The sequence below is a fragment of the Carassius carassius genome, chromosome 36, assembly GCF_963082965.1.
Source record: "Carassius carassius chromosome 36, fCarCar2.1, whole genome shotgun sequence".
Lineage (NCBI taxonomy): Eukaryota > Metazoa > Chordata > Actinopteri > Cypriniformes > Cyprinidae > Carassius > Carassius carassius.
The window spans coordinates 3,034,913-3,057,397 of NC_081790.1; the positions used below are offsets into that span (position 1 = coordinate 3,034,913).

The 22,485-nt window shown below is 37.4% G+C and overlaps 1 protein-coding gene across 1 annotated transcript in view; it reads right to left on the bottom strand.

Moving 5' to 3' along the window:
- Positions 1-3,754: 3,754 nt before the first annotated feature.
- The window catches only part of LOC132116925 (netrin-G2-like), a 72,501-nt gene continuing 53,770 nt past the window's right edge, over positions 3,755-22,485 (bottom strand). Inside the window, exons 5-8 of the mRNA XM_059525825.1 lie at positions 21,935-21,970; positions 9,272-9,439; positions 6,153-6,287; positions 3,755-4,005 (exon numbers count right to left, since the gene is read on the bottom strand). Coding sequence (XP_059381808.1) covers positions 3,788-4,005; positions 6,153-6,287; positions 9,272-9,439; positions 21,935-21,970 — 557 coding nt within the window. The 3' untranslated portion in view covers positions 3,755-3,787. The remainder of the gene's footprint in view (positions 4,006-6,152; positions 6,288-9,271; positions 9,440-21,934; positions 21,971-22,485) is intronic.

A 22,485-nucleotide genomic window follows, 5' to 3' on the forward strand; every position in this document is an offset into this window, starting at 1 on the left:
TGGTCTCAAGTGGCTTGTTGCTTTTTGTAAAATGACAACAACCATGTGATTAAGAGACACAAATGCCAAATGCATTATTAGTATTAGTAATCTGAACGAACGGCTGTTTGGCCATGTAATATAGACAGGTAGTGGTCATTGTGTTAAGATCTGAAGTCAAGAAGCTTCGGGTGACAAAAATTAGACTTAAATGGTTGAACAAAAAAAGCCAAGATGCCTGCAAACAATCACACATTTTGGCTTTGATTTTATTGGTAAATGGTGAACTATAGCGTAACCTTATCTAAAATATTGAGTGTTCAATAGATTGTGCTGTTTTTTCAACATAAGGATTGCTGAAAAAAAAAAGTTGTGAACTGTATTTTGTCAAATACGACATGATTTAGGACTTTTATAATGTGCGTGCCACACTGAAAAAAAAAAACTATCCCTAAAACAGCCTAGTTTTCATCCATGTAATATTCAATATGGCATCCTGATTAAGTCCTCTTGTTTGTATTGCTGTGTGGCGATTTCCCAAAAATAAAAGACCTGGAAAAGATTAACAGTAACACCTGGGCCAAAGATGGCTTGTCAAAAGGTGAGATCTTCACTTCAGCAAAAGACAATTATAAATCTTAAGAATACAGAGTAGAGTTTAAATGGAACTTTTTATGAAATAATCAGACATCTCTCTCTTCTTTCTGCATAGAATGCATATTATTTGTCTCTGTCTTATGTTTGACCTAAAGCAGCGGATTGAACTAGAGAAGCTCAGTCTCCATGACTGGTTTACAATATGATGACACCGATCCTTCTTCAAGCTCCCAGAAATTCACAGAAGTGGAGAAATGTTTTCTGATGGAAATATTCATAGCTGTTCCAGTCTTCAAACCAGAGCTGTTTAATAGAAACAATAAATAGACCTGCACAGATTTGAACCCTGTGTGTAACAATAAAGATAACTTTAGGAGAGGGAAGAAACACGTTTTTAAATTGAGGGTAGTGGTAGTAAAATGTGCAGTGTCTGTTGCACCACTAGGGGTCGCAATGTTTCTAGGTTTACACCAGTCTGCCATGCCCCAGTTTCAGGGCCAAGCAACTGTATATTATACTCCCTAAAACAGAACTGTGCAGTCCACACAATGTGTGGCCAAAAACCTTCAGTAGAAACCTTTAGAGATGCACACAGAAAAAATGTAAGACTCAAATCTCAGCAGTTAATTTCAATCTTATATTATCCTGTAAAATGCAGTTTTTATTTGTGTTGTTAGAGGAGTTTTTATGGTGGAACCATGATAGAGAGATGGTATTTTTAACATTTACCTACATTTGCAGTAAGTTTATTTTAAATGGTGTATGCCATTATTTATTTGCAGTTGTTTAAAATCATTATGTGTTAAGGTAATTTAGCCACTCTCTTTCCCACGGTCACCTATTATGACCTGTTTGTTTGATTCTAATCATGTTTCTATCTAAAGGTGGTGAGAATGAAGCTTTGCACTCATAAAGACGTATCCACCCTGTGTGCACTATTGATATTCTGAGGAAGGTAATCAATGCCCGCTGATCCTCTCAGGTGCAGGACACTCTACTGTGACGTGACGCAGCATTTTTATCTCATCAGGAAGATGCCAGGTCAGCAAGGCCTGGAATCTGGCTTTTGTTGTAATTTTACATTATTGGAGCAGCGTCCTGTTTGTTGTCTCACTGGCTCGGGTGTCATTTTCAGATATTTCATAAAGCCGGTGACCGTAAAGTAAATATAAAACTCTCTCTGGGTTCCTCTATAACTGCAAAATAAGAGCCAGTAGAAGATTTGATTGGGTCCCTCGTACCATGCTGTCTTAATATAGTGGATGAAATAACTTTTTAGAGATAGAAATCATATTAGATACCTCTGTAGTCACAATAAGATAATGAAATTAATATTAAATCATTTTGCCTGCTGGTTTAAGTGCATGCAGCAATTTTTGTCATTGCTTGTTCTTTACTAACTTGTAAAAATGATAAACAAGACAATCAATTAAGAAATATTTTTTTCCCCTTTTAAAATCAAGTTATTAAGAACAAAATGCCATTTCTTGGAAACATTTCTTGGTTTTGTTTGTTATCAATTATACAGTATATTTGAATGATGAAAATCATATAAGTTGACATATTAGCTTTTGTAGTTGCAATAATAAATTAAGTCAATTGTAAATAATTTGACCTTTGTGGTTTAAGTGCATGTTGCAATTTTTTTAATGTCCTTTGTGCTGCACTAGTTTGTAAAGTCCTAAACTAACGAATACCCCCCCCCCCTTTTTTCAAATAAAATTAGATCTGTTTAATTAGTAAGAAATAATATTTTTAACTTTTTCTCCAATATCACTTTCTATACTCTTAATCTTTTGTAAATTGCTTTTAACTAACAAAAGCCATTTCCTTAATGACATCATCCGATAGGAAGTGACATCATCTTGGAGGGAAAACAACAGCATAAACACCAATGAGTTTTTTGTGGTATTATTAGCTGTTTGATGAAATATTTCATGTACAATATTACATATTGTTATTGATGAAATTACTCTAATCTGTAGGACGATATCAAAACATACCAATATTAAAAAAGAACTCAGTTACACCCTCATGTACATAAACGCTCTTTATTCTCTTTCATGCCATTACTGTTAATAATTTTAGGTTTTTACTTTCCTTTTATAGTGAAGAAAACCCTTTTTATTCCCTTTTACAGTAATATTGTTTATCTTACAATACAAGCATATTTATTTCTTACAGTGCATAAATTATGTGTTTTTAAATGTTTTATTACGAATTGTAATTTTATGTGGTGCTAAAGAAATGATCCACACAGAAACAACTCAAACATGGCCAAGTAACAGTCACATTTACTGTAATGTTTACAGTGTCATCAAATTTCAATCAGTTCTTTTTGTTTTGTAAATCTGTTCACCATAAAGTGTAATAAACCCCATCCCATACATTTCAGTAGAGTTTGCCATCTAATAAATAAATTCTGTTTGGTACATTTAGTGCGTAAATTCATCCTCTGTAATACCTGACAGTGTAAACTCTACTTTATAGACTCTCGTACTATAGTGTGATGTAAACTTTACAGTGTAATAAAACCTTTTGCCTCTTATATAGATCCAAAACAAAAAATATTCTCTACCAAAAATAGTCAAATAATGTGGGTTTATAATAATTCCGTTTGATAAGATAGATATCTTCTCTTGCGAGTTGAATAGTGTGTTCATGTCCCAAATACTTCGTAAATACCAATGACCTCTAACTGTGCCGACAGACATTCCTATAACCACCAGGAGTACAGTGCCTAAAATCTTAAATAGTCATGATATAACAAATATCGCGATAATATCATACTCTTTGCTTTTTAGCGAATAACAGTGAGCGCTCGTTACATACATCTGAATGTTAAAAACTGCAGCAAGGGAGTGTAAAAAAAACAAAAAAACGTGAAGCTGGACCTTTCCTGAAAACATCATTTAATCTCTGATCACTGTGAGGACACGCCCCCTACATAGACCAATCAGAGTGAAGGAAGTGCAGTTTCTATTACATTTCGCAGCTATTGCACAAGAAGCTGACTTCTTGTTGATATTGTGTGTTTGTAGTGTATGTGTTTTTGGTATTATTTGTCCTCAGCGTATATGTAAGGCGCACATTTTGAGTTCCATTGATTTCCAGCTCCTCCAGAGTCTTTGTTTCTCGTTCTTGTTGTCCTGCAGGGTGTTCTGCACCCTGAGGCCCTCTCGGTGCCCGCTGGTGGGGAAGCAGGAGTCTCTCAGGAGGCGGTGGAGCCCAGCAGGGTGGCGAGGAGCGGGCAGAGCAGAAGTGCCAGGCTCAGTGTGAGTGCACTGGCACCGTTGCACTTTTTGCCTCCGTCGCAGCGCGACTGTTGGCACAAAACACCCTTAAAGTCCGGCGTACAGCTACAGCGCTGATTCTGAACACACGTCCCCCCGTTCTGGCACAAGAGTAACTCATCGTCACACACGTTCGCTGTGGAGAACATGAGGAAACATTTATATACATGTTATGTTATGTTCAAGCAAATACACCATTTTTCTCGAAGACTAGTTTGGAAAATTAACTTTTTTTTTTTATTCTCTGCATTTATTTGATAAAAAATACAGTAATATTGTAAAATACTATTACAATTTAAAAGATTTATAGAATTTATTTTTAGTCTTCAGCATTGAATGACCCTTCAGAAATCATTTGAATGCGCTGATTTGCAGTTTTCTTTTTTTTCAGGTTGTGAATCACGGGGGATTTATAATTTGTAGATTATACTTTTTCACATCTCTTTTACATAGAGGGACAGCTTAAATTTCACTAAAGTTTAATGTCTGATATCAGTTCATACTGTATATCAATGCTCTGCTTTAGAATACTTGGAATGTAGTGCAGAATGTGGACTGTTTTTATTGTGCCTTTTAATTGCTTGATAAGAGTTATAGATATATATATACACAATTTGATATTTTTATGACCAAAAGAGACTTCTTACAAAAATGTTTCAAAATCTAAATTATTCCAAACTTTTGGTCGGTAGTGTAGTGCAGTGCCTCTCTCTCACACACAGAGCCACGATCATTCGCTTAGTGGCTTGTATCTGTGCCATATTTAACATGGGCGTATGGTGTCATTAAAAGCCACAATGGGTCGCAGAAGTCTGGGTACTAATGAGACCAGGTGCTGCACACCTGACCCCGAACTGTCTCAGCAGTGAACAATGAGTGTGTGTGTGTGTGTGTGTGTGTGTGAGAGAAAGGCCAGCTTGAAGCTTGAAGTGTGCCATTCTGAACATAACCCTGAAAAAGAGTGTTTGTGAAGACTTAAATGGTCTTTTTTTTTTTTTTGCAAAATTGAAAAGGTCATGAGATTGTAAAAAAAAAGCTCTGAAAGACTTGCCTAAACTATGTAAAAACTTACTTTATTAACCAAACGGTCTGTATTTACTAGAGCCAGTGAGTACTCACTGCATGCAGATCCACTTAACCCAAGAACAAAACAAACTAATCTGAAGAAAGTGACTAATCCAGCTCCCGAAGTCTGTCCCTAATGGATTCTCCTGTTTTCCCTTCTCACTGTGCTAGCGGTTCTGGCCATGGGCCTGTTTCATCTTAAAGATAGATCACGGGGAAAACGCTGTGCGCAGGGTTTCTAAAATCACCATGGGAATCCAGGTACAAATGTGATCATTACTCCACAAACCAGTTTCCAATGAAAAAGGGCTGCTTATAATCTGCATGGCAGCTCATCAGTTGAATGCACAGACAGCCAAACCCATTAGACACCAGTAATATGCTGTTTTGATGTGCGGTAAATATCTAATGCGTCGTGATAAGGGGTCAGACTCTTGTCAAATCAAATGAATCCCACCCCTTTTTATTATGAGACCACACCCCTTTTTTGTGCTACACAACCTGGAACAAATTCCAATATTTGAATCAGAAACATGCTAATTATTTTAAACAAAAAGTACTAGTAGTCTGGTGTCAAAATGTGACATTGCTGGTTGATGGTAAACGGTGCTTGATCAGTGCATATTTCTCTTCTGATTCAGACAAGATGAATATTTCACTGGAGAAAGCAATATTATGGATTATAGGCTTGTTTGCAGTTAAAAACATCTTGATGGATTTGTTTCTTACAAACATGCAGCCTTTGGCTTCACAAGACATGAATTGATGGACTGGAGTGATGTGGATCCTTGTGATGTTTTTATCAGCTGTTTTGACTCTCATTCTCACGGCACCCATTCATTGCAGTGGATCCATTTCTGAGCAAGTGGTGCAATGCTCAAGTTCTCTAAATTCTCATGAAGAAACAAACTCATCTTTATCGTGTATGTCCTAAAGGTGAGCAAATTTTCATTTTGGGTGAACTATTCCTTTAACCATCTTTCTCCTTTCTCTGTCATTCAAAAGTGACTGCAAGCTAAATATATTATTTGCACGGCAACTTTTATTTCAAACTGCTTTTGGAAACAAAAGCCTTGTAAATGACTGAGCCAATTAATATCTGATTTCAACTTGAAATTGACTGAGGAGAATGGAGAGGCAATTGCACACTTTGACATTGATTGGAGAGTTGAATGAAGTCTGATTAGGAAGTGGTTAATGAATCTGGGAGGTACTTACCGAAACAGCCCTGTTTCCAATAGTAACCGGGGAGACAGTCATCACATTTGACTCCGGTAGTGCCTTCTTTACACTGACAGAAGCCGGTACCGTTACAGCGGTCGTGCAATGAGCCCATCGTATTACAGTTACACTCTGAAAAGAAAGAGCGAGAAATAGTTAGGGGGAAAAAGGTTGAACTTTTAAAACATTACATGTGTCAAAAAGGCTCAGTGGTTTCCTTTTTATTTAATTGTTTTTTGTGTTTCTGTTGTCAGTTCTGCATGCGTTAATGTTGCTATACACATATGACTCAGTTTTCTTGCATGCACCTTTTTTATTTATTATATTTATTCATAAAAATGTCACTTTAGTGCATATTTATTGTGTAGTTGCTTTTCTGTGGTTCGAAAGAATAAGGTATGCTATTTGTTTGTATTGAGAAGTGGGCGACCAAAGTGGATGTTTTGATGGCCGTTGCTGATATCTTACAGAGCAGGGTGGCTGATGAACAATATGGCGATAAACTAATGAAGATGAAGAATAGGAGTTTTGTGCATTCAGATGCTGGTGTTATAGTGCTGTCAAAATAAACATCCCAAATATCAGCCGATATATCAGTCGACCATCTAATATTGAGCAACAGTTCAGTTTTATGTTGGAAAGATCGTATTATTAAGTTGAATGAACTTGCTTCACACTATATCTAAGTGAACAATAGGAAACACTTGAAAATGTCTTTAAACTCAAGAAAATTGCATTAATCGTCATAAATTGCAATTGTAAATGTTGGTGGTACAGCTTAGTTTTTATGCATTTTGTGAACTGTTTACAAAAATATCAACAAAGAGTGCAAGAAAAAACTGACTCGACCCAACCACATTTCCCAGCTGGTTGGTTAACTAAACATAGCTCGGTTTGGGAGTGCTGTAGGGACGATGTATTTGTCTGGGCAGAAGCATTTCCAATTCAATCATCATGAAATCAGATTCTTTTGTGTAAATAGCTGAAATAAGGTACAAACGCAGAGTTTTGGCACTTGTATTTAGGTTTCTAAATTTGTAAAATTGTGTTTAAAAAAGTTGTGTTCTGTGTTTAAAAAGGTCTTAATATGCCCTTCCACGATTTAGGCCTTAAAATGTCTTAATATGTTTTAAGTTTTGCATACACTGCACAAAAAAAAGAAGAAAAAATAATACAATTCTAAACATCCTTAAATCAAGATGTGTGTTCCCTTCAATGCATTCCTTAAATATTATTGACTTGGTCTCATAAAGATTTTGATAAATGTACTTTGCTTTCATAAACCTGCAGAAACCCTGAAGATTATCATGATGAACACTTATGAATTTTCTGCAATAAATAAAAGAAGATGGACAAATCCTATTGGTTTGTGTCGAGGGAACCAGGATGATGCTAACCTTTGTAATCTCACAAGTATTTTATATTGCTTGAAGATCTAACGTATTGCATCACTTTTATAGTGTAAGGTAGTAGCAAATGAATCAATTTGATGTTTTCTTATTTTTAGAAACTATCTACTGATATTTTTATACACATCAGTATTTTTGCAATGGGCTGCAGGCAACTGCATTAGAATGAATTACTGCACTTCGGTGAGAACTCCTGAAAATAGATAGTGTAAACTCAGTGCTGTTGTGAGCTCAGGATGAGATAAATGTTCTCCTCGTGGAGATCTTGGTGTTGACCCTGTGCCATGTTCGCACCTGGCACACACCCCCGATGAGGGCGAGTTCATTTGTGCTGACTTCACAGCACCCTTTCGTTTACACCGCGGCCTGCCTCCTCATGCAGCAGATGGACTTCCTTCTCCATCCTGGTACTCTTAGCATCGTGCTGATATAAGAGCTGTCACATCCGGGTTTATTTCTGGAAGTTTATTTGAGGACCGCTGGGAATCTCTAATGTGATGCTCTCAGGATGATAATGTTGCAGTTTAACTTTGCTGACCGTGGAGTCCGACGCAGTTTTGTTTCATCTTGCATTTTTTTCTTTATTCAGTTGTCTGTGTATTTCTTTTTACTGATTACACCCTTAGTATTTTTTCCAAGTGTGTCTCTTTTTGTTTCAATTAGAGGGATTTCCTGTCTGGGACAGGTGCTCTTTAAAGATTAATGCTCAAAATCTGAGGCATTTTTTTGCTGAATTGCTTTTAGTGTCTTTTAGCAACCAAAGTAATTTTTTGTGTTGTAATTGTAATTATTTCAATTTCATCAAATATGGTTCACTCTGCAGTTATTGTCAATAAATAACTGTGACACTGCAATTATATTAAGGTCATGTATGAAAATATGCAATAAAAGTTTTATTTTTCTCATATTCTGTTTTATATTTTCACAAATTCTATTTTGTTTGCTAATTATTATTATTATTATTATTATTATTTTTAATTTTCAGGATTAATTTTATCCCTGTTAAAATTTTTCTGGATTTCATTTAATGGTTACATTCAGTTTCAAAAGGTATCAAAATGTATGTCTAATTAATTAAAAATATGAAACTTATACAATACAAAAACAACTTATTAAAAAAAAAAACTGTAATAAAAACCTTTTGGGCCCTATAAAAAAAAATATATTTTTAAATTATCCCCAATTCAGTGTTTTTTATGTTTTAATGGTTTAATCAAATTGTATTAATTAAAAAGCATGTCTAATTAATTAATTTTTAAAAAAATACTATAATAGTGCTGTGATATTTATTCATTCAGAAATACTGTTTTGATTTTACCTGATTTTGTACACATTATCAGAAAAGGTGGTAATCATATCAAATCTTTAAAAAACTATTTAATTAATCTTTTAAAATGTGATCAAATAAATGTTTTTGTTCTTTTAAATTTTTTGAAAAACAAACCTACACAAAAGAGGTTTAAAAAAATGACTTTGAGAAGAACATTGTAATGTAAAATGGTTCTGTATTTCTGTCATAATTTCTTAAAGTGAAATTCAACTTTTATTTTGACGGGTTGTATTGAAGACCTTTCTTATTAGTTCTAGCATCTGGGAACTGAACCTGTACCATTCTTACTGTTTAAGATATTGCTCGAGCCAGTGATTTAATTTATTTTGCACAACATTTGTGCACATTTCAGATTTAAAACGTATACTGTTACTCACCGATGCACACATTCTCATCATCAGGCTCTGCAGAGGTGTTTTTGTAGAAGCCCATGCGACAGTGTTCACAGTTCTGACCACGCGTGTTGTGTTTGCAGCTCACACATGTGACTATGTTCAGGAAGTCGATGTAACTGCAGCGATTCGAGTGTCCGTTACATTCACAATCTGACAATGAGAGAGAGAGACGTCAACTGTTTACACTTTAAAGTAAAGAAGGGTTAAAAGAGAGAAAATATTTCCTGGGTTTTGAGATAATGAGATGAAATGGGATGCAAAATGTCAGTCAAGCTGCTGAATACAGTAATTAGTAAATGTGGGCGGGGTATGTTAATGAGCTTATGACATCATAATCATGATGATTTGAAAAATTCCATTCCATTTTTTGCAGTTTAGTTTAAATGCTCTGGGTGGACTAGGAAGTGTTGTGTTGTGAATGTTAAGAGTATGACATTCAGACTAAATCAATCTCAGTGCTGAATCAATTCAATGCTATTTTGCTTCACTTTGTGTCTTTCCTGCTGCGCCCAAAGTATCGACGGCTGGAGTGAAGATGTGTGTGTGGGTGTTTGTGTGTGTTGCTGACAGGGCGATATCTCACACACTCTTATGGGAGTCTTTCCCACACCTCGTGCACGTGTGTATGTTTGTGTATCTGTATGTGTGCTCCAGGGATGTTGGGAAATCTGATGACAGATGTGTTTCTAAAACAGCTGTTTCTCCGTCTTCTGAAGCAGATCAAACTGCTGGGGTTCTCCCAGTTCCCATTCACACCTGTCCTGTTTCTTACTGTTACTCACAGTGAACCAGTGTCTAGTGCATCAATGAACCACATTCAGTGTCGCTCCTTTTTGAGAATCTGACCCAATTCTTGCCAAGCGTTACACAGCACTTTGACCTCAACGCGACAAACACGAGGTTCTAGAAAGTGGAGGTGTAGGCTAGTAAGATGTATTTTTTGAAAGAAAGTATTACTTTTGTTGAGCAAGGATGCATTGATCAAAATGGACAGTAAAGGCATTTAGAAAATTACTAAATATTTCTATTTCAAATAAATACAGTTCTTTAAAAAAAAAACAATTAACCATTTAAACATAGTTAAGATTGTATAGATAATTCTAATGTTCCTGATGTGGCAGTTGCTGTATGTGTCAGTTTGAGTACAATTAAAGGCACAACCATAATGTAGTGGTGGGCGATACTGTAAAATTTGGTATCGATCCGATACCAAATACATATAGGGTCAGTATTGCCGATACCGATACCAAAATACTTTTGTGTAGGGGAGAGCAGTATGTCATTATTTCTGAGGTGAATGAATGATCAATTCTTTAGGCAATATTTTTTTATTAATGTATTGAAGTCCACAAAATTATTAGTTATTAGGCACTGTAGAATGAATTCTTTACAGACTTTTTAAAAAAAAAATAAAGAATAACAAAAATCTCTCCCTTTTTTCTGGTTTTAAAAGCAAGTGAAATAAAGTGCACACAATTATTACTGAAGAACAGCATTTTGTAACTCAGCATTTTCCTTGTCATTTGTTTTAAGTGTTCGTATAGGTTTGTAGTGTTGCCACAGTATCGAATGCTCTTTTTACACGTATCTCAAGTTGCAGTATTATAATTTAGTGCCGTAAAATAGTTCCACACAACGCTTCTCTTCCTCTCGGCCATCCTGATCTCTCATTCAATGTGCTATCAGCTTTGCTCACTCAGTTCGATGCTCCTCAGCACGTTGTGTCAGTGAGTCACGTGACGACACAACAACGAATCACACCAGAGCAGCAGGAGGGGGAGGAGTTGGGAGGGAAAAGTGGGCCAGGATGTGAAAGCAGCGTTTTCTCAGGATTGTATAGATAGAAGACACGAGCAAAGTATAAAGAGGAGAGATATTTAACTTTAAATATCGATTCAATTACAATTGTATCGATCCGATACCAGTGCTGGCATCGATACTATCGAAATTTAGATCGATCCGCCCACCCCTACCAAAATCTAATGGTATTTAATATACAAGTAAACTTTTACAAATGCATATTAACCAGACCATTTATTCAGCTTAAGGAATTCTTAGCTATTTCAGAATTTTTTTTTATCAGTTTAGACGTGTCTTTCAAATATTTATGTACACTTTAAAAGCTAGAGAACAAGAACTCAGCACAGAGCCTGTCTCAGCACATAGGAGCAGGCAAATCAATGAAATATAAATGAGAGTTACACACACACACACACACACGCTTATCACAACAAACCTTATATCACACATAATAGAGAGAAGCAGGGATGGAGGGATTAATGAAAGTTAGAACACTAGAATGCTGAGAAACATCAAACTCAGCAAGTCTAGTTTCTGAACTCTAAACATCACTTGTTCTAGATCTTTCTAAAGTACTAACCATTCATTCACATCTCCACTGAAACATGTTCTAGGACTCTTCACATTTACCTGTGCCTCTATTGAGCTTTTATAGAACTTAAAAGAGCATGTGCTGTATGAAGATCTAGATCACAAATAATTTTTTTTCTACTGAAAGTCTTTTGGAAAGATGTTTGGTCAGTTGACAATTGTTTGGTCACTTCTATCCTGCACAGACTTCTTTTTTAATTTATTCCTGTCAAAATGTAAATATGACTGCGCTGATAGCCTGTTACACCATGGGCGTCCCGTGTGCGAATCATGACTCGAGGAAATTTTCCAATCCTGCCCCCTCTCTCTCACACTTCAGTTTCTGTCAATTCTGACCTGTCCTGACACAAGAAAGGCAAAAATACCACAAAAAAAACAACAACAACAACAAAAATTCTACAATGTCATGGTACCCTGACAAAGGTCTATTGGAAAATTCTCTAGTATACTGTGTTCTATAACTCTCCTTGATTCATTAAAAAAAAGGCGGCAGCATGACATATGCTAAACATAAATTTTTAATTAATTCAGAAACACTATAACTTTCTGAGTAGATCTATTTAGTGCTTCTAAACAACTCATGTTTCCACACAACACATTAACTATAGTTCTAGAGACTAAAAAACCCATGGTGAGCTCTAGAACCCATTTGAGTCAAAGGTTCTAGAATCTAGAATATTAAAATCTTTTTTCTAGAATGTTTCCTCATTCTTTTAAATACTGTGACATTGTACTTTGAAATCTCTTTCTACCTTTTCTCAGCTCATATTTATTTCTTTCTCACCTTTGAAGTCGTCATATATGATGCCTTTTAGCTGTACAGTCTGTTGCCCTCCAGATAGTAAGAACTTCAGAAGAGCTTCGGAGAATGAAAAGTCTTATTTTTTACAATATTTTCTAAATCTAGGTCTAGGTTCCTACTATGACAAACAAAGCAAATCGAGTCTATGACAAGCAAATCTCCAGTTATCCAACCATAAATTACTACCAACCATATACACTATATATATATATATATATATATATATATATATATATATATATATATACACTCACACACACACACACACACACACAAACACACAGTCTAAAGAGGTAGGCTACAGAAGCTAATGAAGCTCCATGATAATATGGATTCTAATGACTACTATGCATACACAGACTTAACTAGCCACACAATGTGCTCTAAATTGACCTCACACCATGGATACCTTTTTTATTCTCTTCATCTTCTCTCTCCCACTTATGAATGTGTTTTACTTCACCATCTCCTTTACCATGCTCTTCTGAGTGTTTGTGTGGGTCTAGACGAGCAAAGAGAAGAACTGAGCAATCCACAGGTTTATACTATATTCTGTACTACAGGCCGTTTGAAACTATCAGCTGAGCCATACCTCCAACAGCTGTGTTTGTATGAGATCCGTCCTCCTCTCCATTTGTCTTTCCTTCCGACTCCTTTGGTTTCTTTAGTACTGACTTTATATCCTCATGTTTTGGTCCTGATTCATGTGGCATGTGTACTGATGAAACGGTCTCTACTTTTGGCAGCACAGATCCATGCATTGTCTCTGACTGTGGTACTGGTTTATGAGATTCACTTTTTGTCTTTGTTGGTATGTGTCCATGAGATTCTAATATCGAGTCATAAGGTTTCACTATTGGCTGATGAGGTTTATGCATTGCCTCATGATGATGTACTATTGGTTCATGAGGTTTGTACATTGGTTCAAGAGATTTCACTACTGGCTCATGAGGTTTATGCATTGGCTCATGATGATGTACTATTGGCTCATGAGGTTTATGCATTGGCTCATGATGATGTACTATTGACTCATGAGGTTTATGCATTGGCTCATGAGGTTTATGCATTGGCTCATGATGATGTACTATTGACTCATGAGGTTTATGCATTGGCTCATGAGGTTTAAGCATTGGCTCATGATGATGTACTATTGGCTCATGAGGTTTATGCATAGGCTCATGATGATGTACTATTGACTCATGAGGTTTATGCATTTGCTCATGATGATGTAATATTGACTCATGAGGTATCTGCATTGGCTCATGGGGTTCCACCATTGGCTGATGAGGTTTATGCATTGACTCATGATGATGTACTATTGGCTCATGAGGTTTATGCATAGGCTCATGATGATGTACTATTGACTCATGAGGTTTATGCATTGGCTCATGATGATGTACTATTGACTCATGAGGTATCTGCATTGGCTCATGGGGTTCCACCATTGGCTGATGAGGTTTATGCATTGACTCATGATGATGTACTATTGGCTCATGAGGTTTATGCATAGGCTCATGATGATGTACTATTGACTCACGAGGTTTATGCATTGGTTCATGATGATGTACTATTGGTTCATGAGGTTTGTACATTGGTTCAAGAGATTTCACTACTGGCTCATGAGGTTTATGCATTGGCTCATGATGATGTACTATTGACTCATGAGGTTTATGCATTGGCTCATGATGATGTACTATTGACTCATGAGGTTTATGCATTGGCTCATGATGATGTAATATTGACTCATGAGGTATCTGCATTGGCTCATGATGATGTACTATTGACTCATGAGGTTTATGCATTGGCTCATGGGGTTCCACCATTGGCTCATGAGGTTTATGCATTGGCTCATGATGATGTACTATTGACTCATGAGTTTTATGCATTGGCCCATGATGATGTACTATTGACTCACGAGGTTTATGCATTGGTTCATGATGATGTAATATTGACTCATGAGGTATCTGCATTGGCTCATGGGGTTCCACCATTGGCTGATGAGGTTTATGCATTGCCTCATGATGATGTACTATTGGTTCATGAGGTTTGTACATTGGTTCAAGAGATTTCACTACTGGCTCATGAGGTTTATGCATTGGCTCATGATGATGTACTATTGACTCATGAGGTTTATGCATTGGCTCATGATGATGTACTATTGACTCATGAGGTTTATGCATTGGCTCATGGGGTTCCACCATTGGCTCATGAGATTTATGCATTGGCTCATGATGATGTACTATTGACTCATGAGTTTTATGCATTGGCTCATGATGATGTACTATTGACTCATGAGGTTTATGCATTGGCTCATGGGGTTCCACCATTGGCTCATGAGGTTTATGCATTGGCTCATGATAATGTACTATTGGCTCATGAGGTTTAAGCATTGGCTCATGATGATGTACTATTGGCTCATGAGGTTTAAGCATTGGCTCATGATGATGTACTATTGACTCATGAGGTTTTTGCATAGGCTCATGATGATGTAAAATTGACTCATGAGGTATCTGCATTGGCTCATGGGGTTCCACCATTGGCTGATGAGGTTTATGCATTGACTCATGATGATGTACTATTGGCTCATGAGGCATTGGCTCCAGAGGTTTTTGCATTGGTGCATGATGATGTACTATTGGCTCATGAGGCACTAGCTCATGAGGTTTATGCATTGGCTCATGATGATGTACTATTGACTCATGAAGTTTATGCATTGGCTCATGCGGTTCCACCATTGGCTCATGAGTTTTATGCATTGGCTCATGATGATGCACTATTGGTTCATGAGGTTTCTCTGGCTCATGAAGTTTATGCATTGGCTCATGATGATGTACTATTGGCTCATGAGGTTTATGCATTGACTCATGATGATGTACTATTGACTCATGAGGTTTATGCATTGGCTCATGGGGTTCCACCATTGGCTCATGAGGTTTATGCATTGGCTCATGATGATGTACTATTGGCTCATGAGGTTTCTCTGGCTCATGAGCTTTATGCATTGGCTCATGATGATGTACTGTTGGCTCATGAGGTTTATGCATAGGCTCATGATGATGTACTATTGACTCATGAGGTTTATGCATTGGCTCATGATAATGTACTATTGGTTCATGAGGTTTCTCTGGCTCATGAGGTTTATGCATTAGCTCATGATGATGCACTATTGGTTCATGAGGTTTCTCTGGCTCATGAAGTTTATGCATTGGCTCATGATGATGTACTATTGGCTCATGAGGTTTATGCATTGGCTCATGATGATGTACTATTGACTCATGAGGTTTATGCATTGGTTCATGGGGTTCCACCATTGGCTCATGAGGTTTATGCATTAGCTCATGATGATGCACTATTGGCTCATGAGGTTTCTCTGGCTCATGAGCTTTATGCATTGGCTCATGATGATGTACTATTGGCTCATGAGGTTTCTCTGGCTCATGGGCTGTATGAATTGGGTCATGAGTTTTCACTACTGGATCATGATATAACCCATGATGATGTACTACTGGTCCATGAGAATTTATTATTGGCTCATGATGATTCATTATTGGATCATGAGTTTTCACTACTGGAACATGAGGTATATGCATTGCCTCATGTGGTTTTATTATAGACTCATGAGGTTTATGCATTGGCTCATGGTGTTTCACCATTGGCTCATGAGGTTTATGCACTGGCTCATGTGAATTCACTATTAGCTCATGAGATTTAAACATTGGCTCATGAGGATTCGCCAGAGGCTTGTGGGGATTCTCTATTAGATCATGAGGTTTATGCACTGCCTCATGAGGATTTACTATTGGCTCATGAGTTTTATGCACTGGCTCATGAAGTTTCAATATTGGTTCTTGTAGATTCATTGTTGACTGATGAGGTTTCATTATTGGGTCATGATGTTTTACTATTGCTTCATGAGATTCGGGTCCTGGCTTGTGAAGTTTTACTATTGGATCGGGAGATTTCTGTACTGGTTCATGATATTCTGTTATTGAGGTATGAACATGATATTTATGCACTTCTGGCATTGGCCCAAAAGTCTCTTCTTCAGGCTTCCCAGAATTCCTCTCTTTCCTCCCAGAAATCTCCTCACCCTTCCCAGAATCCTCTACTGGGGGTGGTGTAGGGAATGCAATCATTCAGATAATCACAAAATTGGTATGTACACACAAAAACATGTTGTCCATAACAAACAGCTATTAAACACCAAACAAAATTGCCAGAAATAACAACCTGTACATTTATCATAGGACTTTCACACTATACTCAATCACAATGATCTTAATCTATAGAAACCATAGACTACAAAACACCTCTGTGGTCTCTACTACACTTTTCATTATTAACCACAGGTTAAGAAAAGGACACCAAAACCACATCTACCACAATAATAGAATTCTACCAAACTCTTAACAATACCTTTGACGGGCTGTTTGTTAATTTCTCTGTGGTGTGTCCTCTCTTTTTCAACAGGAAACAAGTTTTGTCCTGAGTGCTTGGGTTGGTGATTATGTCTGTGAGGAACTGTAGTTTATCAAAAAGAAGGAAATGTCACTTAGGCATTACAGGGCCTTAAATTAATATAAATTACATATTAACTTATTTTGTGTGTTCATTTTAATGGTCTACTTTTTTTTTAGTTATCTTTACTGCTTTTTTGTAGAAAATTCTGCTCTGTGCAGCACTTACACTCATTTGTTTTCTTTGCATTTAATGTAATCAGCAGTGTAAAGGAAACATCTAAAGAACAATTATTGGTTTCATTTATGTCTGTGCTCTGTTGATGTGATTCTTAATTTGAATGTAGTTTCAAACTAAAGTGACTGCCCTTCTGAGTGTGCTTCTATTTGGTTGCAAGGGTGTATGTAGTACACATTAAAAGTGGCATATGATATATTAAACAGACAAACCAAACAGCAATTAATCTCAAATGACAGATTGGTGTTGTTTGAGGTACACAGACACTTCTGCGTGTAAACAACGACCATGCTGTAATTTCATCAACACACGTACGCCGTATCCTGCTGGGAATCTCAAAGATCTCCACCTTTATTAAATCCATCCAAGGAGCTGCTCTGTCTCGCATCTCAGCTGAGCGCTTTATACCCCCCTCCGTTTTTTCATGCCAGCTTGACGTTTTCAGATTTGAGCTTGAGCTGGAGTTCTCATTCACTCGTTAAACGTCATGCAGTATTCATTCCTCGGGTGTGTATGCGCGCTTCGATCAATGAGCATGTGTGTGTGTGTGCGGTGGTTCTTTGTTTTTTTTATATATTCGCAGGCTGCCCTAATCCGCTTTGCACTGAAAGATGCAAAGTCACTCTATATTTTGACAGGGGAAAACACTGTCTAATTGAGCATTGATTTCCCACTGCGCACACTGCTTTGGAGCCGTTACCCACAATCCTCTAGGGGTACGTTTGAGTAGATGACTTACTGGCAGCAGAGTCGCTGAGCTCTTGGCTTGGCTATAGTGCTTTGACTGCCAAAACAAGTGTTTGAAAGATGTTTCTATAGCATACTAACAACACTAGCACACAAAAACTAGTGCTCGTAACTTACCTTTGCTTTCTATATGTGCATGAACAGACCCCTCCTCCATGGGTGTGGCTTTGTGGGGCGTGTCCTCACTGAGAATATGAGAAGGGGGTGTGGCAGGGGGCAGGGCTTCCATGGTTGTATAAAGTGCCTTATGCTCTATTTCAGCTGGTGGGACGTGATGTTTAGGAGGGGCATCTAATAGGATTTGCGGGGTGAGTGTAAGAGAAACGGGTTAGAGAAACCAGAGTCAGCATGGAATACACAAAGTGCTGAGCTTGCATTTTAAATATTTTAGTTTGCACATGAGGGGCGCTAGTATCAACTGGAATCCCATTCTGCACTGCAGAGGCGGTTATGAATTCAATTCATGTTCAATCTGTGTATTAAAATATTCAGAATGGGGTACTACCATACTGCATAACATACAGGGATGTGCAAAATTAAGAATAATTTGCTCCCTTTCAATTTATCTATCTATCTATCTATCTATCTATCTACAACTGCATGCTTCAAACTTAAAGTCTTTTAGAACCTTTTAAACTAAAAACATTCAGTTTGTTTTGATAAACTTTGAGATTTCAAATCTGAATTGCAGGTCATCCTGTTTGCTACATTAAAGACCACAACTGAATTGGAATTTATTTTTTAAACTCAATTTTGAATGATGCACACCTGATATTGCCCACTGTTTTTTTTTTTTAAATATGACGCAGTATCTAGAAACAACACATTTCTAAATTACTTTTGTTATTGCCTTAAATCACTGCATGCAGTTTTATTATATTTATATTGTTTTATTTCAGATAAAAATGTCTTCACGTTTTCCAGTTCAGTGCAACAAGTCAAGAATGAGAAAAACACTTGTGGCTGAAATTTCCTGAGCATACTGCAGAAAGGATGCCAGTCTGTTCAGTCATCGCCAGTGCGTCATCAGTTTATCTAACCAGAGCACATTTGTAATATCAGAGGTCTCAAGTGAGATGCTGTTAGATTATGAAGCTGCGGTTTAATGCAGATTGTCAGTATGCATGTGTTCGTGCATGTGTGTGCGCTCATGTATTTGCAGATGGCGCTCTGTTGGATTAAGGCACATTACATCATCATTAAGCTCTGCTAGTGCATTAATGCAGCAACTTGCATAGTACCTCATATCACCTAGTATATTACTCTACACATTATATTCTAGTGACTACTTATCGCTACAACTAAAGGAGCCTTTAGGAGTCACACTGTCCCACCTGTGTTCAAAGCTAGCGCTTCTGTTATAGCCGTAGTGAATTCTTCATCTGAAGTGTTAGTCACTGTTGGCATTAAAGACGGACAATAAGCAATAAACTACTCCTGGAGCAGAAACTACAGCAACACAAGGGCTAAAGACAGAGTCTAATTTTATACTGCAGTCCATTCATAGTCAAATGCGAATTATTCTTCCTATCATATAATGTCCTGTTATTTGTTGCTCATAAGATAACAATATAAAGAGACAAAGTCATTATGCATATGTAGGATTGACAAGAGGAAAGATCATGTATGATTGTGTGTGTGTGTGCATGTATGTGTGTCTCGTATATATCATATTAATCATTCACTTAAAGTGAATGCTTATCTGAATCATGATCATTTTTCTGAATGAAAGCAAATTTATCATTCACTGACTGTTTTGCTGTGATGTCATTTCCTGTAGTGTTTGTGTGTACTGGTTTGTTCTACATCTTGTGGCTATTTGCCCAACTGACCAACCAGCAGCCAGAGGATCAGACTCGCCGCCCTGACCTCGTAATCCCTGTCTGAACGTATAATCCCTGTGTGTGTGTGTGAAGAAGGACATGCATCCAGTACACATTAATAGGAACACACACACTGGCCTACATATCATCTCCCTCTCTTGTACGTTTGAGCGTGTGTGTATGTGTAAATGTGACGTGTGCATGTTATGTGCTTGTGTGTGTGTTGTTCCCCCTGTGTGGGAGACCCTTGAACCCTTAGACTACAGGGGAGAGAAAACATGGACATGATCTATGAGTTTGATTTCTCTGGGCCATATGCCACACACACACATTCACACGGCCCAAAAAGAGCCATGTGTGGTGTCTTAAAGGAATAGTTCACCGAAAAAAGAAAATTTGCTTTAAATGTATTCACCCTCAGGCCATCCGAAATCAGTTTGTTTCTTCAAAGGAACAGATTTGGAGAAATGTAGTATTGCATAACTTGCTCACCAATAGACCCTCTGCAGTGAATGGGTGCCGTCAGAATGAGATACTAAACAGCTGATAAAAACATAACAATAATCCACAAGTAATCCACACCACTCCAATCCATAAATTAACATCTTGAGAAGCAAAAAGCTGCATGTTTGTAAGAAATAAATCATCATTAAGATATTTTTTAAACTTCAAACAACTGTTTCTGGCTAAAATACTGGTCCACAATCCATAATAAGGCCTCCTCCAGAAAAAAAAAAATCTCACATTAAAATCCACCCACATATTTGTTTAGAACTGTTTTGGCTAGTAAACAGTGCTTGATCATTGCTCCTGATTCGGAGAAGACATCTTTTCACTGGAGAGAGATTATGGATAGAGTACTCCGTTTAAAGTTAAAAACACCTTAATAGTGGATGTTAACTGATGGACTGGAGTGCTGTGGATTATTGTGATGTTTTTATCAGCTGTTTGGACTCTTATTCTGACGGCATCCATTGGTGAGCAAGTGATGGAATGCTACATTTCTCCAAAGAAATCTTGGTTGGCCTGAGAGTGAGTGCATTTTTGGGTGAACTATTCCTTTAACACACACTCTGTCTGCTATGCTTGCCTTTTCATTTAATTCTAATGTGACTCCTGTTGACTCCCATCCTGAATCATGCTAATTTTCCTGAATGCACCAGATGCATCAGCATCATGTCACAGGAAGGCCGTTTAAATCTTTACGACGTTACACAAATGCTCTTAAAGTCCTGACATCGCAGCGTCCCAGGCTTCACTTCCACTAAGTGCTTTTCCTCAGGAACACAGACAGTTTTAAAATTAGACGATGACTACGGGGCGACAGGACGGGCAGGGATCTACTCAGCATTTCTGGAAACATGCTCCGCCACAACGCATAAAGCCAAGCGAGTTTGAGAAAACTTTCTGGCAGAGTTAATCCGCATGTGTTTTGTAAACCGTTCTGCAGTTCTAAGTGCTTTGAGATCCTTCAGGTCTGTGTCTTTCACATGCATACAAACACATCCTCGATCTACCTCCACCTTCACAGAGTTACACCCAGGCTCCGAAATTAACACTCAATAAGCGTCAAATGCAACTGTAGTGAGTCATTGGCCAGTTAATCACTGATTTAAGATTTGAAAAGTGAATTTTGGATCCTCTGCTCGTGTCCTAATGATAATAACAGCAATAATGAGCATCTAGTCTTAAAGACAGCTGAAACTACAAGTGGCAAAATGACACTCAACCGTCGTCTTGGGTGTATTTCTGTAGGGCTGTGCCTGAGATTGAGCCGCCAGCTGTACTGTTGTTTTCTGGGAAATCCCTTCTTAGATGTGGACTGATATTGTGTGTGTTTAGTGCATGTGATGCTGCAGGCGTGTCTTCAGAGTGAATCTCTAATATTTCTTATTCATTTTTAACCCTCAAGGAATCACGTCATCTTTCCTGCTTCTCTGTTCCTTCCTCTGCATCTCCCTTTATCTCTCTTCCTCCTGCTCTCTGATGTTAGACTGAATTGTGGCTAGTTTCAGCGGTTTGCCGATGATGAAAGCCACAGGACGGGCGGCCCCATGAAAAATGAAGAAGACATAACGAGGGATGGAGCACAGAGACAATGAAGAAAGAGAGAGCGAGGGATGACTGACATATCAGAGAGAGGATGAAAGACCCATTCTCTCGTTTGTTGAGGGTTTCGTTACTTACTGGAACCAGAAGAAGAACCAGCCAACGCCTGAGAACCTGAAAGAGAGAGAGAGAGCGAGTGTGAGTCAGGGGTTTGGTTCCAAAACCTAGTGAGTGCTTTCTACATAGACAGCTGCCTTCTAAGGGAGCATCCTAACTGAAATGGAACATCAACAGTGACTGATTTGGAACATTCTATATCAGAAACATTGCTGGTGGATGTTAAAAAAAAAAAAAAAAAAAAATCCAAGATTAACATATCAATATCAAAGTGCAAACACACAGTGTAAATATTTTGACCTTTTTTTTTTTTACAATTACTAGGTCACTTTTTCAAAACTCTTTACATAGTCCTTTCCATGTGCATCTTTCGGCTTGATAGCATAATAGTGTCATACACATGAGATGCATTAATTTAAATTCACATTCATGTCAAATTTAATGTAATGCTGACTCTAAGCATATATTATAATACTATATATTAAATACATGCATATATTTAGAGAATTATAAAATAATCAAACAGTTGTTTTAAAATTGCCTTTTTTGCTAAATAAAGCCAGGATAATCAA